General features: G+C 42.4%; 1 protein-coding gene and 1 pseudogene across 1 annotated transcript; one reads left to right on the plus strand and one right to left on the minus strand.

The window, feature by feature from the left end:
• Window positions 1–1,077: 1,077 nt before the first annotated feature.
• Window positions 1,078–6,313, plus strand: LOC143493507 (putative oxidoreductase YteT). Its single transcript, XM_076991969.1, has 14 exons — window positions 1,078–1,285; window positions 2,114–2,212; window positions 2,387–2,471; window positions 2,575–2,648; window positions 3,052–3,111; window positions 3,679–3,786; window positions 3,885–3,941; window positions 4,025–4,155; window positions 4,294–4,348; window positions 4,442–4,534; window positions 4,698–4,832; window positions 4,969–5,070; window positions 5,141–5,299; window positions 6,080–6,313. The coding sequence occupies exons 2-14, from the start codon at window positions 2,123–2,125 to the stop codon at window positions 6,203–6,205; spliced, it is 1,275 nt and encodes a 424-aa protein (XP_076848084.1). The 5' UTR covers window positions 1,078–1,285; window positions 2,114–2,122; the 3' UTR covers window positions 6,206–6,313.
• On the minus strand, window positions 6,273–8,295 carry LOC143493527 (uncharacterized; annotated as a pseudogene).
• Between the last annotated feature and the right edge of the window lie 5,335 nt (window positions 8,296–13,630).

The following is a 13,630-nucleotide window of genomic DNA, read 5'->3' on the forward strand; positions in this document are numbered from 1 at the left end:
GTGTAAAATCCTAACTTAAATATTTTTTTAATTATTATGATCAGGCATTCATTCTGACTACTTTCACAACTTGTGGACACCTGTGTCCCCGATGCGCTTTACGATTTCATCCATTGATCTAATGTTTTTCTTTGAATGTCTTTTATCTATCTTTTTATGTATTTACTATTTTTTTTATCTCTAATGTATCTCTAAGCTTTGCATGCTATATAAATCAATGTTAATGTCTAACACAGAAAAGGTCGTAAATCGAAAACTAAATTATACTAAGACATAATAGACTATATAATGATTATAAGAATATAAGTCGCTTTGGTGTGCAAGTATACTAGTCTACTGCTGTATCTGTGTCCATAAGACACTGTACGTCCCATCATATTGACAGTAACATTTCATAGCATTTACAATGAAGGAGCGTTCTCTGCAAAACCTACATAACTTTTCTTTCACTTTATGTAATATTTTTGTTACTTTATGTTTGTTTGTTTTTTCTTTATATAATCTGGCGTCACAAAAGGAGATCCTTTAGGAAAAATAAAATCCAGTATAAAGTCCAAGTCCCTTAAACAATGTAAGTGCAAGTAAATATTTATAACCCAATACATACATAAAGCAGATTATATATTGGATATTTTTCCATATTTGTAAGCATACTTCTTCTAGCTGTATAAACTAAATTGTGACAATCTATTTTAGTGTTTTTATTAATATACTATATAACGATACATCCAATTTTGTTTACATGTCGCAACATTTAACATATGATATTATACACCTATATTTCCAGTCTACTCAATGCTATCTAGAAGTTTGAAAAGTACAGGAGAGGATTAAGCTTATTCCTACAAATCCCCCCAACTATGGAACACATTTCCAGAAAATAAGAAAGATAATTTTGTTTGTCATTTCTGTCTATTTTGCCCCCATTAAAATCTAAAGAAGTATTCTGTGGGACTGCACATATTTAAATTCATAGGCTAATTAAAATATGAAATTAAACAGAATTTATTAGAAGATTTGGTCATTTTGTGAGTGCACGTGCACGTGCTGCCCTCTCGCCTCCTTTCGCGGTGTCTCGTGACGTTGACGTAACCCGGAAGTAAGATAATAAGTCAGGCAGCTACATTCAACAGTTAACAGTGAGAGTTCAAGTCAAAGGACGTTTCAAACTTTATTAATATTGGCCGTTGATTGAAAAGAAGTAATTAATGAGAAGTACATAACAATTATTAGTGGAATAGGAGTGGAATACAAGCTGCTGATCATTTCGGAAAGACCAACACTGGTAGGAGTAGATATAATCAATACTAGAATGAATGGATTAGTTACGCGATGAATGCATGAATTGTGTTGCAGATGTATCCTTATATAATGTAGTTATGTGAGTAAACCTAGTTCCTCGAAATTATTTCAAAAGATTAATATGTGATGTCCGTCAGTTTTGCCTTGATTTACATATGTGAAGCTGAGAATCTAAGGTTCAGTGCAACACTGCTTTCCCAGAGATACATATAAATGTGGTGTTGAATACATATTACTTAGATGCATATATAACAGGCATACATATTGTTTTTTGTCTACAATTTATTTATAAGGCCCTGAAATCACCAGACACTGCTTCTCTTTGTAAGGTAGCAACAAATCTAGGGTTCAACTGTTTCTCTGAAGGAACTGTTCACTCTTAGAGTCTAATACATCACCAATTACAAGCATGCAGCTGCATTTCCTTGACCGAAGCACTGTCATGGAAAAATGGCTTTATTGCAACCCAAAAGATCCTTGAATAACATACAGGTTTACATTTTAATACAAATGTGAATAGTTTCCATTGTTCAAAGGGCTCATGTTTAATATGCACTGATCATGTTAAGTTAATTTTTCTTCATATATACATGCAGCTAAACATGCAGTATATTTAGTTTTTTATTGGTTAACCAATGGTGTGCTAGTTTGAAAACAGGGGAGGTACCTGGTGAAGCTACATTAAAGCATGTTAAATTCTGTGGCTACCAAGGCAGTGAACCTGTCCTAAGCACATTCTGGATAATAGGCCTGCCTTAAAACATGTAACCTTGCTGACACAGGCCTACAATATTGTATGTTCCCCCTGTAGCGTATAAGCATGCCACGTGTTAAAGTCATCGTGGTTGGGGCCGGGAGCCGGGGACAGACTTACTCTGACTTTGCTTCTGTCCATCCTGATCGTATGCAGGTATGTGTGCAGATTTCATTCAGTAGGTTTAAAATTTCTGCTTTTCATTTCTTTATGAATATGAATCTTCGGTGTTAAGCTTCTGAAGAAAACAAATAGCAGATACTTTGCAGTACCCCAATGCTGAAGGTTCTCAATCACTATTCACTAGTCACTGCTATCTGTTCACTGAAGGTAGTAGGAGTTGCTGACCCAAGGGCTTTTGTACGAAGGAAGTTACAGGAATGCCACAAAATAGCTGATGAAAACACCTTTGATGGTATGAGCTCCCTCCGTTGTATGACTCTGAGTTACCTTAGTAACCTTAGTGCATCAGTGCATGACTGATTCAAGAACATCTTTTATTTTTGGTGTATATATAGACTGGCACAGAGTGGCAGAGAAAGAGAAATTTGCAGATGCAGTATTTATTTGTACTCCTGATCGCCTTCATAAGGTTTGTTAACTCACTGACCACCATAATTCATATAAATTTACATTTACATTTGGGGCATTTAGCAGATGCTCTTATCCAGATGCTCTTATCTTATCTTATCTACTTATAGAACTAAGAAATTATTTATAGAGGAAATTATAGAACAACACATTTATCTTGATTTCCTTTGTAGGCTCTAACCTCACTGAACAGTAATTCAGTCTCTTGAGTTAGTTAGTTCAGCTACAAGTTAGTATTATAATTTTGTGTTTAATTTTCCAGCCTTCTCTGTAAAGTAAAGTTTATTGAGACACATTATGAAGACGTATTAATGTTAATGCTAACACATATCCATTGTTAATTCTAAGCTATTGCTTACACTTTAGTTTGCCTATATTTGTTTCAAGGCAGTTTTTTTTTTCAGGATCCTGCGGTAGCTTTGGCAAAAAAGGGTTATCATATACTGTTGGAAAAGCCAATGGCTGTAAGTGTGCCCACTTTTATTAAGGTCATTTTTATCAAAGCTAACTGTGAGATGTAATGTTTCTTTGATGATCTAGCAATGATGATCTAGTTCTATGTTTGTCATTGTTAAATAAATGTACATTATAAATTGGTAAATGAGAAAATCATTCAGAGACTAATATTGCCTTTAACGTTACCACTCTATATTGAAATTATTTTTAAGGATTAACTGACATGCAAAAAACTAATCAATGTTGTAATGTTATTATAGGAGAAAGAGGTAAGAGTTTTGTGATATTGGACAATCTAAATAACATAATGTGTAAATTGTAATAACAGTTTGAATTAGGTCTGTAAAACGTAGATAGTAGTTAGAAACAACGAAAAGCTTAAAATGTAGCAACATTGAAAAATTATACCTGTTGACATGATTTGACATGGCAGTTTTCTTAAAGAAGGTATGTGTGCTGTGTGAGGTGTGTGTGCTGTGTGAGGTGTGTGTACTGTGTAAGGTGTGGATTGGTCAAGTCTAGTGAATATTTGTTCCCATGTTTCATGGCTTTGTTCATTTTGCTTTTGTGTGCAGGTGACAGAAGAAGACTGCACAGAAATTACAGAAGCGTGCACTCAGAGTGGCGTAATACTAACTGTCTGTCATGTTCTCCGCTACGATCCCGCCATCAGAAAAATAAAAGTAAATACATTATGTAAATACATTTCTTTACCACATAATTTTAAATAGGTAAGGTTTAGTATCTGGTGTATGAAGAAATATTTAATATTATCATTTAGGAGCTTATTGACAATGGGGCCATTGGTGATGTAATCCATATTCAACATTTTGAACCGGTAAGATAAAGTCTGATTGACTTGACTAATATTTTAAAATTGAATTAATCTGTGTATACTAACAGGTTCTTGCTTCTGATCAGGTGGGATTCTATCACTTTGCTCACTCGTTTGTGAGAGGAAACTGGAGAAATGAGACAGAAAGTTCCTTTGCACTTTTAGCCAAATCCTGCCATGATGTGGATCTAATTCACCACTGGGCTGGTGGACGCAGGTGTGGAACCTGTACACATTGTATTTGCTCATTTAAAGAAAACTGTGTCCCACTTACCAAGGACTCTTTGCATAAACTGGAAAGTTAATATAATAAGCCTTCATTAGTCATAGCATCACAACATTTTGTGATTAACAGGTGCATTAAGATTTCGTCATTTGGATCTCTGAGTCATTTCCGAAGAGAAAACAAGGTTTGTTTTAAAAAAGTATCAAAGTATGATTTTTTATGTAAAAATTGCAGGTGTAAACTAATGTGTGAAATACATTATTCTTTATTTATTAAGCCACCAGGAGCAGCAAATCGGTGCTTAGACTGTTCTGCAGAGGCTGATTGTCCATATTCTGCAAAGAAAATCTACCTGGACAGAGTGAAAATGGTATGTTCACACAGCCTACATTAACATCACTCCCTACATTGTCTGGTGAGATGCCTTGAACTCAGTTACACACTGTGGAAAGTATGTGATGAGTGTAAAATGGTCAGGAAGATGACCAAGTAAAAATGGTGACAAACTCTTTAATGGAAAAAATGTGTTTTAGGGCTGGACCAGATGGCCGGTGTCAGTAGTATGTTCTACGTCTCTTCCTGATATTGAGTCAGTAACTGAGGCATTAGAAACAGGTCCCTATGGCCGCTGTGTCTACGAATGTGACAACGATGTGTGTTCAAATCAGGTCAGACATTCTGACTCCACTTGTTTTAGCATTACTATCTTTAATATCTCTGAAACAGTATGTTTTCTCCAGTTAAAAAAAGAAAATAATGGGTACATCTCCTTGTTCAGATGCTTTTTGTGTTATTTCATTTCAGGTTGTAAACATGGAATTTGAAGGAGGACTCACTGCTTCCTTTACCATGGTTGCATTCACAAAAGAGATTTGCCAACGTAAAACAAGCATATATGGCAGCAGGGTGAGTCATGCTATCAATTCAGTGTGTGCACATTTGTCTGTCTGTCTAACGTTATGTTTTCTGTCCATAGGGGGAGCTATCCTACAATGGAGAGATCAGTGTTTTTGACTTCCTTACTCAGAGGTCCACAAAGCATGAAGTGGATATGAATGTACCTGGTAGTTTCAGCAAGGGGGGTCATGGAATTGCAGATTATCACCTTGTTGACTCTTTCCTTTCAGCAGTTGAGGTTGGTTAAATTATTAAATGTAAAAATTATATAATATCTATCTATCTATCTATCTATCTATCTATCTATCTATCTATCTATCTATCTATCTATCTATCTATCTATCTATCTATCTATCTATCTATCTATCTATCTATCTATCTATCTATCTATCTATCTATCTATCTATCTATCTATCTATCTATCTATCTATCTTCAGAACTGGCTTAATGTTTCGTGGCATAGATTCAACAAGGTACTGGAAACATTCCTCAGAGAGTCTGGTCCATTTTGACATGATAGCATCACGCAGTTGCTGCAGATTTGTCGGCTGCACATCCATGATGTGAATCTCCCGTTCCACCACATCCCAAAGGTGCTCTATTGAGATTTGGTGACTGTGGAGGCTATTCGAGTACAGTGAACTCATTGTTGTATTCAAGAAACCAGTCTCAGCTTCTGAAATACATTCTAAAATGCTTGAGAACCTTTTTAGAGTCCTACTAATTACCATGATACTACTAAGTCAGTGTGACCACTATGTTGAGAATGGTCCATCAGCCAAATAATATGGTCAGCTGTGGTGTATATGGTGCTAAGCAGGGTAGGAGGTGGCTAACAGATTGTCACAATGGATTGGCTACAACAGGTGTAACTAATAAAATGACCAGTGAATATAGGTAAAAGGTAGGTGTTTCTAATGAAGTGGTGTTTATCTGTAAAAGGTGTTTCTAATGAAGTGGTGTTTATCTGTAAAGAAATGTATTATTCTAAAGTTTTTCATTTGTTTCATTGGTATAGAGAGGAGATCCACTGCTGATTCAGTCAGGAGCAGAGGAGACGTTGGCGAGTCACAGACTGGTGTTTGAGGCTGAACGTGCCCGTCTAGAGAGCAGGGTTGTGCTCTGTGGAACTGACCGTGTTTAGTACAACAAACCTGTAATCAAAAGGTTGTACACCAAGGAGCACTGGCAACCTTCTCTTTTTGCAGACATTTTATTCAGTTTCCAAGTCGAGCATTAGACTTACAAAATGGTCTCTGTGTGCTGTGCTGCATAGTAGTTTTACAGACTTTGACCTTTGGATAAGGAGCCTTCCAGTTACAGCAACTGTGTCAAAAGGAAGCCATCATAGTAAAAATGGACTTAGCATTGATTAACGTCAGCAACAACTAAAGTGTACAACTGAATACACATTTTTTATACATTTAAATATTTAATGTAGTGAGTTACTACAGCTACTTCCTTTATAGAATAGTCATTTAGCAATATTAGAACTACTTACATACTTGCAAAGCTACTTACACTTACATTACCTTCTTTGACATGTTGGTGAAGTTCCTCTTTAGAAAGAAGTTTCTAATTTCCATTGGATAGAAATGTCCCTTCTTCCCTGACAGTAGATCATGTGATTATGAAATAGATTTACAGTATAATGGATCATTAAAGATCATATAATGAAAACAAACAGCTAGGCCAAAGACACATACAAGTGTCTAAAATATCTTACACACACACACACACACAGTACTACAGCCTGTCGTGGGCGGCTGCAATGTTACAGACTGACCCAGCAGGTGTTGAGCAGTTTCTCTAGGATTCTAGTCATAGAATTAACCCTGAATCAAAGTGATGTTTGTTCTCACAGTGATTAATAATAATGTAATTAAATGCAGTAAGCTGTTGGAACCAACAATTTACCATGGAGGAAAGGAAGGACTGTACAATCAGCAGCTCATTGGTTTTCTGTTCTATCAGACCCAGGTAGATCATGATTGTGTCATTATCCCCGTGTAGGACCCTAGTATTTCATCAATCACTGTCTGATCACAGCCAATTTTGTGGATCAAATTTTCTATACCTGTTAAGCAGTGACAATAAAGCATTAGCTTTTATGCTTTATAAAACAGAAACTGTGTATTATTCAAGATATCCCTGTAACGTGCAACATTGTCAGTGTAAGAACCGGTTTTAAGTTGGTCCAGGATTTTGTTAACAGAGGTGATGCTCTCTTCACAGCCTTGGGTCTGGGTCTGTGCACTCCCCTGCGGAACACTCATGTTCTGCACCGAGGTCCAGAGCTCATTCTCTTGCGTTTGCCACTCCACTGTGTACTTACTCATTTTCTGACGAATCTGTTTCAGTGCAGATTCTACAGTGAGTCACCCTGTTAGTAAACTGACATCATGTGTTAATGGTCACACTGTTTTAAACAAGACAAAGTCCTACTTTGGGTGGATAGACGATTTGCTCACCAAAATCACCTGACTCATTTGGCTTTTCAGTGTCTCTATTTCATTGTTCTGCACATTTACATAATTCAATGTAACAAAATTGTTTGTTTCAGCTGAAAGAGCAGAAATGTCGTTTCTTGTATTCATTAATTTAATTAGGGTTTCACATTCAGTCTGCTATACACAACACCAGAGATATTCATTTAAGAAAGGTCATACAATCAGATATAATCCAAAAACAGGTCACAAGCGGCCTTGTGTAATACATATTCATCTGCTTACTTTCTATAAAGACACCAAGCAGCCTGTTGAGATCATCCTCGCCTGTCACACGCTGGATTTTATGAAACGCATCCTCAATAAAATCGAATTGTTGCTCATGCTCATCCTCAAGATCTAAAGAGAAAATTTTACTGTATGATCTGCAAATCACAATAGTCCCTCTCACACATCGAAATAAATAAATAAACTTTTCCAATTGGTCCCTATAGTTACGGTGAGCAGGAGTAACTGTATGTAGACTGATGGCACTTTGTTTATGGCTCTGTCCTTCCTCATTGCTAGTCCTCTCAGTGTTCTTAGTACTCATAAAATGCATCAGGTGTCGATCGTGAGAAAGGACTCTCTTTAGTTTTGCCACATCTGCAGTATACTGCCTCAACCCTGAAATGTAAACGCGATGCTCTACATAAAATCTCCTTACTCCTAAACTCACGTCAGTGTAGCTGCCAGCAGAATGGCAGACTTGTCCACCTGCTCTCAAATGCAATGTGCAGTGATCCATTAAATCTCTTTTGCCCCTGTGAATGTCATGCAATTCCTAAAACACAAATACAATTTATAAAACAATATCTAAAAAAACAATCTGGTTTAAAAAAAAGAGAGATAAAGTATATCTCCAAAAAACTAACCTTTACCATTTGGCTGTACAACTTCGTGAAATGTCTGTGGTCAGTATGCAGTATTTCAAGATCTTCCCTTAACTGCTTATTCTTTGCCAACAACTTGTTGAAACAAATGTTAGCCTAAAGATTAATTATTTTCAGTGCACTTTATATTCCTATGATATAATAAATAATATCTGTAGTTTTAGGATCCCATTTTAAAAGCATCTGAAACAAACCGTGTCTAATTTGTTTTTCAAAACACCGCTGGCTTTCTGCATTTGATAACCCATGGATCTCTGACCAAAACACTTAGGAGGCACAGTCCTCAGATGGTCAGCAAGCTTCTTCTCCATTCTCAAAATCTGTTCAAGCAAATAAAGTAACAGAACTGATTTGTTCAAATGTTTTTAAAAATCAGTAAAAAAATTGTAATGATAGTTAAAAAACCTCTTTGTGGCCCCCAACAATTGACCCATTGTTCGCGCCAGTCTTATTTAATATAATTTGTTCATACCTATTTACTTCTATTTAAACAACATATATAAAAACCATCAAAATGTACAAATTAAAACAGCATTAGTGTTGGGAAACCTTTGTAAATACGTTCTCTTTCCCTTTTCTTTGTATGTATAATTGTATTCAAATACAGTATAAATGTTTTGATGTCATTCTATGTCGTTTTTAACATTGTATAAAAAAAATCCCGGTAACGCATAAAAATAAACCTCTTTGTTGAAGTGTTTGAAAGTATTTTGTTCTTCGTCAAGTTGCTCCTGTATTGTGTCCCTAAACACCAGCATGTTGCACAACTTTTCCGTTGTCTCTGAATCATGCATTCTCAGCAGGGGTCTCTCGGATCCACGCAGGCTGCGAGTTAAACCACAGTAGCCTACTCCTTCTGAAGCCTGGATTAGGGCAAATAATTGTAGAACATCAGACAAATGATAGACACGTTTTTTTTCCTGACATCATGAACTATAGCGATGTACGAGAGACAACTATATTTAAAATGTTTAAACTCACAATTGCCTGCGCACCAAATCCCTTGACTCAATACATACAGTAGCCTACTGCTCTCTGGCTTCTTCCATAATACAATATTGCCTCCGTAGTTTTCCTAACTGCTTCAGCTTATACAGCATAGCATATAGTTTACATTGTATAGCTAGCTAACAGTTCATTAAACCTTGTCCATGTACTCTGAATAGGAATAATTTACCGATGTCATGAATGTCAATCTCGCTGGTGAAGATATACAGCAGGCTGATCTACGACGCATCTGCATGACAAGCTAACAGTTAACTCGCTAAAATAATAAAACAAGCGAGGAAAGAAACCAATTAACCCGTTAGAGTATAAAGATGATAACCATGACACTTTTACCGAAGGCTAAGCATCCTATATCTGAGTGTAATATGTGTTTAATAAGTAAATTTTGCTTTCTCTTTTAAGATGGCAAGATAATGTGACGAAGCCAAGAAGGAGGTCGGATGCGGGTAGCTCATTTTCGTGTCGTTTATTTGGGAAAATCAACAATGCAGTCTTTTTGCTCTTTTAGGCTGCACTGAGGACGCACCAAGCTTTGCTCTTTCAGTTGCACCAAGCACACACCACAGTACACACACACGCACTCCTACACTCCTACTGAACATCAGGGACCGAGGGTCCGAACATGTAACTCACAGAACATCAAGGGAGTCGCGGATACTCCGCCCCCTTACTATACCCGCCCAATCACAGAACAACAACAATAACACCCTTGCGACGCTACATTACCCCCTCCCCGAGCGTCAATCGTCCCGGTTGAACCACAGTCATGAACACAATTATAAAACAAAGTCATTAAAGCGGCGTGGTTTGACCCTGTGCCGTCGCGGCCGTGACGGCGCGCCCGCTCGCCCAGTCCTACCTCCCGAACGTGGAGATCTTCCCCTTGTGTCCCGCAAGTCCTCGGGCAAAGACGCCGCCGGCGCCAAACGGTCCCTGTGGACCACCACAAGGCGCCGTCTAGTGCGGACCCGGTACACAACATCGCTTAGCTGCTGAACAATCGGAAAAGGCCCCTCCCAGTCACTCTGAAGTTTCGGGCTCTTTCCTTTCTTGCGCTTGGGGTTAAAGAGCCACACCGCTGACCCCGCAGCGAGTGGTTCCCCCCTAGCGCGTGAGTCATATGCCCGCTTTTGTCGAACGCTGGCTCCAGCCTGGTTCTCCCTGGCTGCGCGATGAGCGACTGCCATCTGCCGCTGAAGCTCGTTGATGTAGCCTGGCGCGTCGTGTTCAGGTCGTTCGTCCGGTGCCGTCCCGAACACCAGCTGTGTCGGAGTCCGGAGCTCCCGCCCGAGCATGAGGTGTGCTGGCGTAAACCCACTGGACTCCTGCACTGCCGTCCGACACGCCCAGAGTACAAGCGGCAGCTGTAAGTCCCAGTCGCTCTGATCAGCTTTCACTGTCATCGCCAACTGCGTTGCCAGCGTCCGGTTGAAATGTTCGACCAACCCGTCACTCTGCGGATGGAGGGGAGTCGTGCGTGTCTTCTGGATGCCCAGTAGTTGGCAGACCTCGTGCATGACGTCGGCCTCAAAGTTCCGCCCCTGGTCGCTGTGCAGCTCTTCCGGTGCCCCGAACCGGCTGAAGAACTGGTCGACCAGGCAGCGGGCTGTAGTGACGGCGCTCTGGTCAGGGACCGCGTACGCCTCGGGCCACTTTGTGAAGTAGTCGACCGCCACCAAGATGTATCTGTTCCCGCGCTCCGTAGCGGGAAACGGCCCAGCACGTCCACGCCCACTCTCTCCATTGGCATGCCAGAGCGCAGTGACTGCAACGGGGCGCGGGAACGTTCCGGCGGCCCCTTCTTCGCAGCGCAGACAGGACAACAGCGCACGAATAGCTCCACGTCCCGATGACAGCCGGGCCAATAAAACGCCTGCCGCAACTTGCCCAGAGTCTTTGCGACGCCGAAGTGCCCCACGCCAGCTTGACCATGCACAGAGTCGAACACCGCCTGCCGCAGTTCTCTCGGTACTACCAGCTGTAGCACTGACGCTCCCGGTGTCGGACTCTCCCACCGGCGGTAGAGGACGCCGCCCTGCTCTTTTAGGAGGGACCACTGTGACACTAACGCTTTCGCCACCGGACCGACCGGTATCACAGCGGTCCACCCTGGGTGGACGCCACTCACCAGCCACTGGAGAACAGATTGGATCTCGGGATCGCTCTCCTGGGTGGTTCGGAGCTGATTGGGACTCCACGGCATCACTGGATCCGGACGTATGGCAGCACAGGTTTCGGGAGAGCCTTCTAGTCTGTCGCAGTAAGCGCACGACAGCTCAAGGCAAGGGCGGCGGGACATCGCGTCGGCGTTTAAGTGTTTCTTGCCGTCTCGATGTATGGCCGTGAACTGATATTCTTGTAGCGCCGTCAGCCAGCGGGCTACCTGACCCTCAGGTTCTTTAAACCTCATCAGCCAGGTCAGGGAGGAGTGATCTGTACGTAGCGTGAAGGGGACGCCGTACAGGTAGGGTCGAAAGTGTTTCAACCCCGCTACCACCGCCAACAGTTCTCGCCGCGTCACACAGTAGTTGCGCTCAGGTTTCGTCAGACCGCGGCTGAAGAAGGCTATCACCCGTTCTTGTCCCTCCTGCACCTGGGACAACACCGCTCCGATGCCGAAGCCGCTCGCGTCGGTGTCTAGGATGAACGGGCAGCCAAACTGTGGGAGCGTCAGTACCGGTGCAGAAACCAGCGCTGCGTGAAGAGATTCGAATGCGGATTCCTGTTCCTCACTCCACATAAACTTCACCTTCTTTTCTGTCAGCCGGTGGAGTGGGGCTGCCTGTGTTGCAAAGCCACAAATGAAACATCTGTAGTATGAGGCTAGTCCTAAGAAGCTTCTCAGTTGTTCCAAGTTCGCCGGAGTCGGCCAGCGTTGAACAGCGTCGACTTTCGCTGGGTCCGTAGTCACGCCGTCTGCCGTGACGACATGACCGAGGAACGTTACCCTCCGCTGCATGAGGTTACACTTCTTGGGGTGCAGTTTTAACTTTGCAGCACGGACAGCCTCAAACACTTGTCTCAGACGTTTAAGAGCTTCGTCAAAATCCGGGGCATGCACTAACACATCGTCTAGGTACACCACACACCGGTCTTTCGGCACCTCTGCGAGCACGCATTCCATGAGCCGTTCAAATGTCGCTGGAGCGTTGCACAGACCGAATGGCATGACTCGGAACTGCCACAAACCTCCTCCCATGGTGAATGCCGTCTTCTCCCGCGCCTCAGCCGCCAGCGCTACTTGCCAGTAGCCGCTGCGGAGGTCTAGCGAGCTGAACCATCACGCACCCGCAAGTCGGTCAAACGTGTCGTCGATGCGGGGGTAGCGGGTACGAGTCCACCTTCGTCACGGCGTTAAGTCGCCGATAGTCTACACAGAACCGCCAGTCACCAGTCTTCTTTTTCACAAGCACCACTGGTGCAGCCCACGGACTACTGGACGGTTCGATGACACCCGCTTGAGCCATTTCTTCTATCTTTTGCTCGGCGATTTGTCGTTTCGACCATGGCAGCCGATGTGGTCGCAGTTTGATTGGCGCAGCGTTGCCCGTGTTGATGCGGTGTTCTACCATGTTCGTTCTGGTGCACTCGGATTCGTCTGCTGCGAAGATGTCTGCGAACTCGTGGAGAAGTCCCCACAGATGTCGCCGTTGTACAGTGTCTAGTCCCTCGCAGCTCGTCGACCACAGCTCATGTATTGCTCTTTTAGTTGAGCTGTGGTCGTCGCTTCGTCGCTCAGGTGCGCTGCCGTCAGCGTCTCAAGCCTTCTCCCGCTCACTCAGCTCTGCGTGTTCAGCTCCTCTGAGCGAGCGGAGTCCAGCCCGAGAGTGCTGCCGTGTTGCTCGGCTCGCATCGGGGTCCTCGCCACCACCCGGCGCTGCGTGTTCAGCTCCTCCGGACGGTGGGACTTCCCCTTTGCGAGCCGTGCATTGACACCGGCCGGTGTCATCGCTCAGTTGGTCCGAGGCCTCGTCGCGTCGCCCCCACAGTGGCACCGTCTCAGCTCCAATCTCGAGGGCTGGACATAATGTGCACACCTTGGCTCCAATCGCCGCCAGCAGATCGAGACCGAATATGCACTCCTCCTCCACAGCCGCCAACCAGAACTCATGGTAGAACCTCTTCTTCCCCATCCGTACCGACAGCTGCTGTTTGCCGCTGATGGTGACGACCTGCCCGGTG

This window comes from Brachyhypopomus gauderio, unplaced genomic scaffold (assembly GCF_052324685.1).
Source record: "Brachyhypopomus gauderio isolate BG-103 unplaced genomic scaffold, BGAUD_0.2 sc88, whole genome shotgun sequence".
Classification (NCBI taxonomy): domain Eukaryota; kingdom Metazoa; phylum Chordata; class Actinopteri; order Gymnotiformes; family Hypopomidae; genus Brachyhypopomus; species Brachyhypopomus gauderio.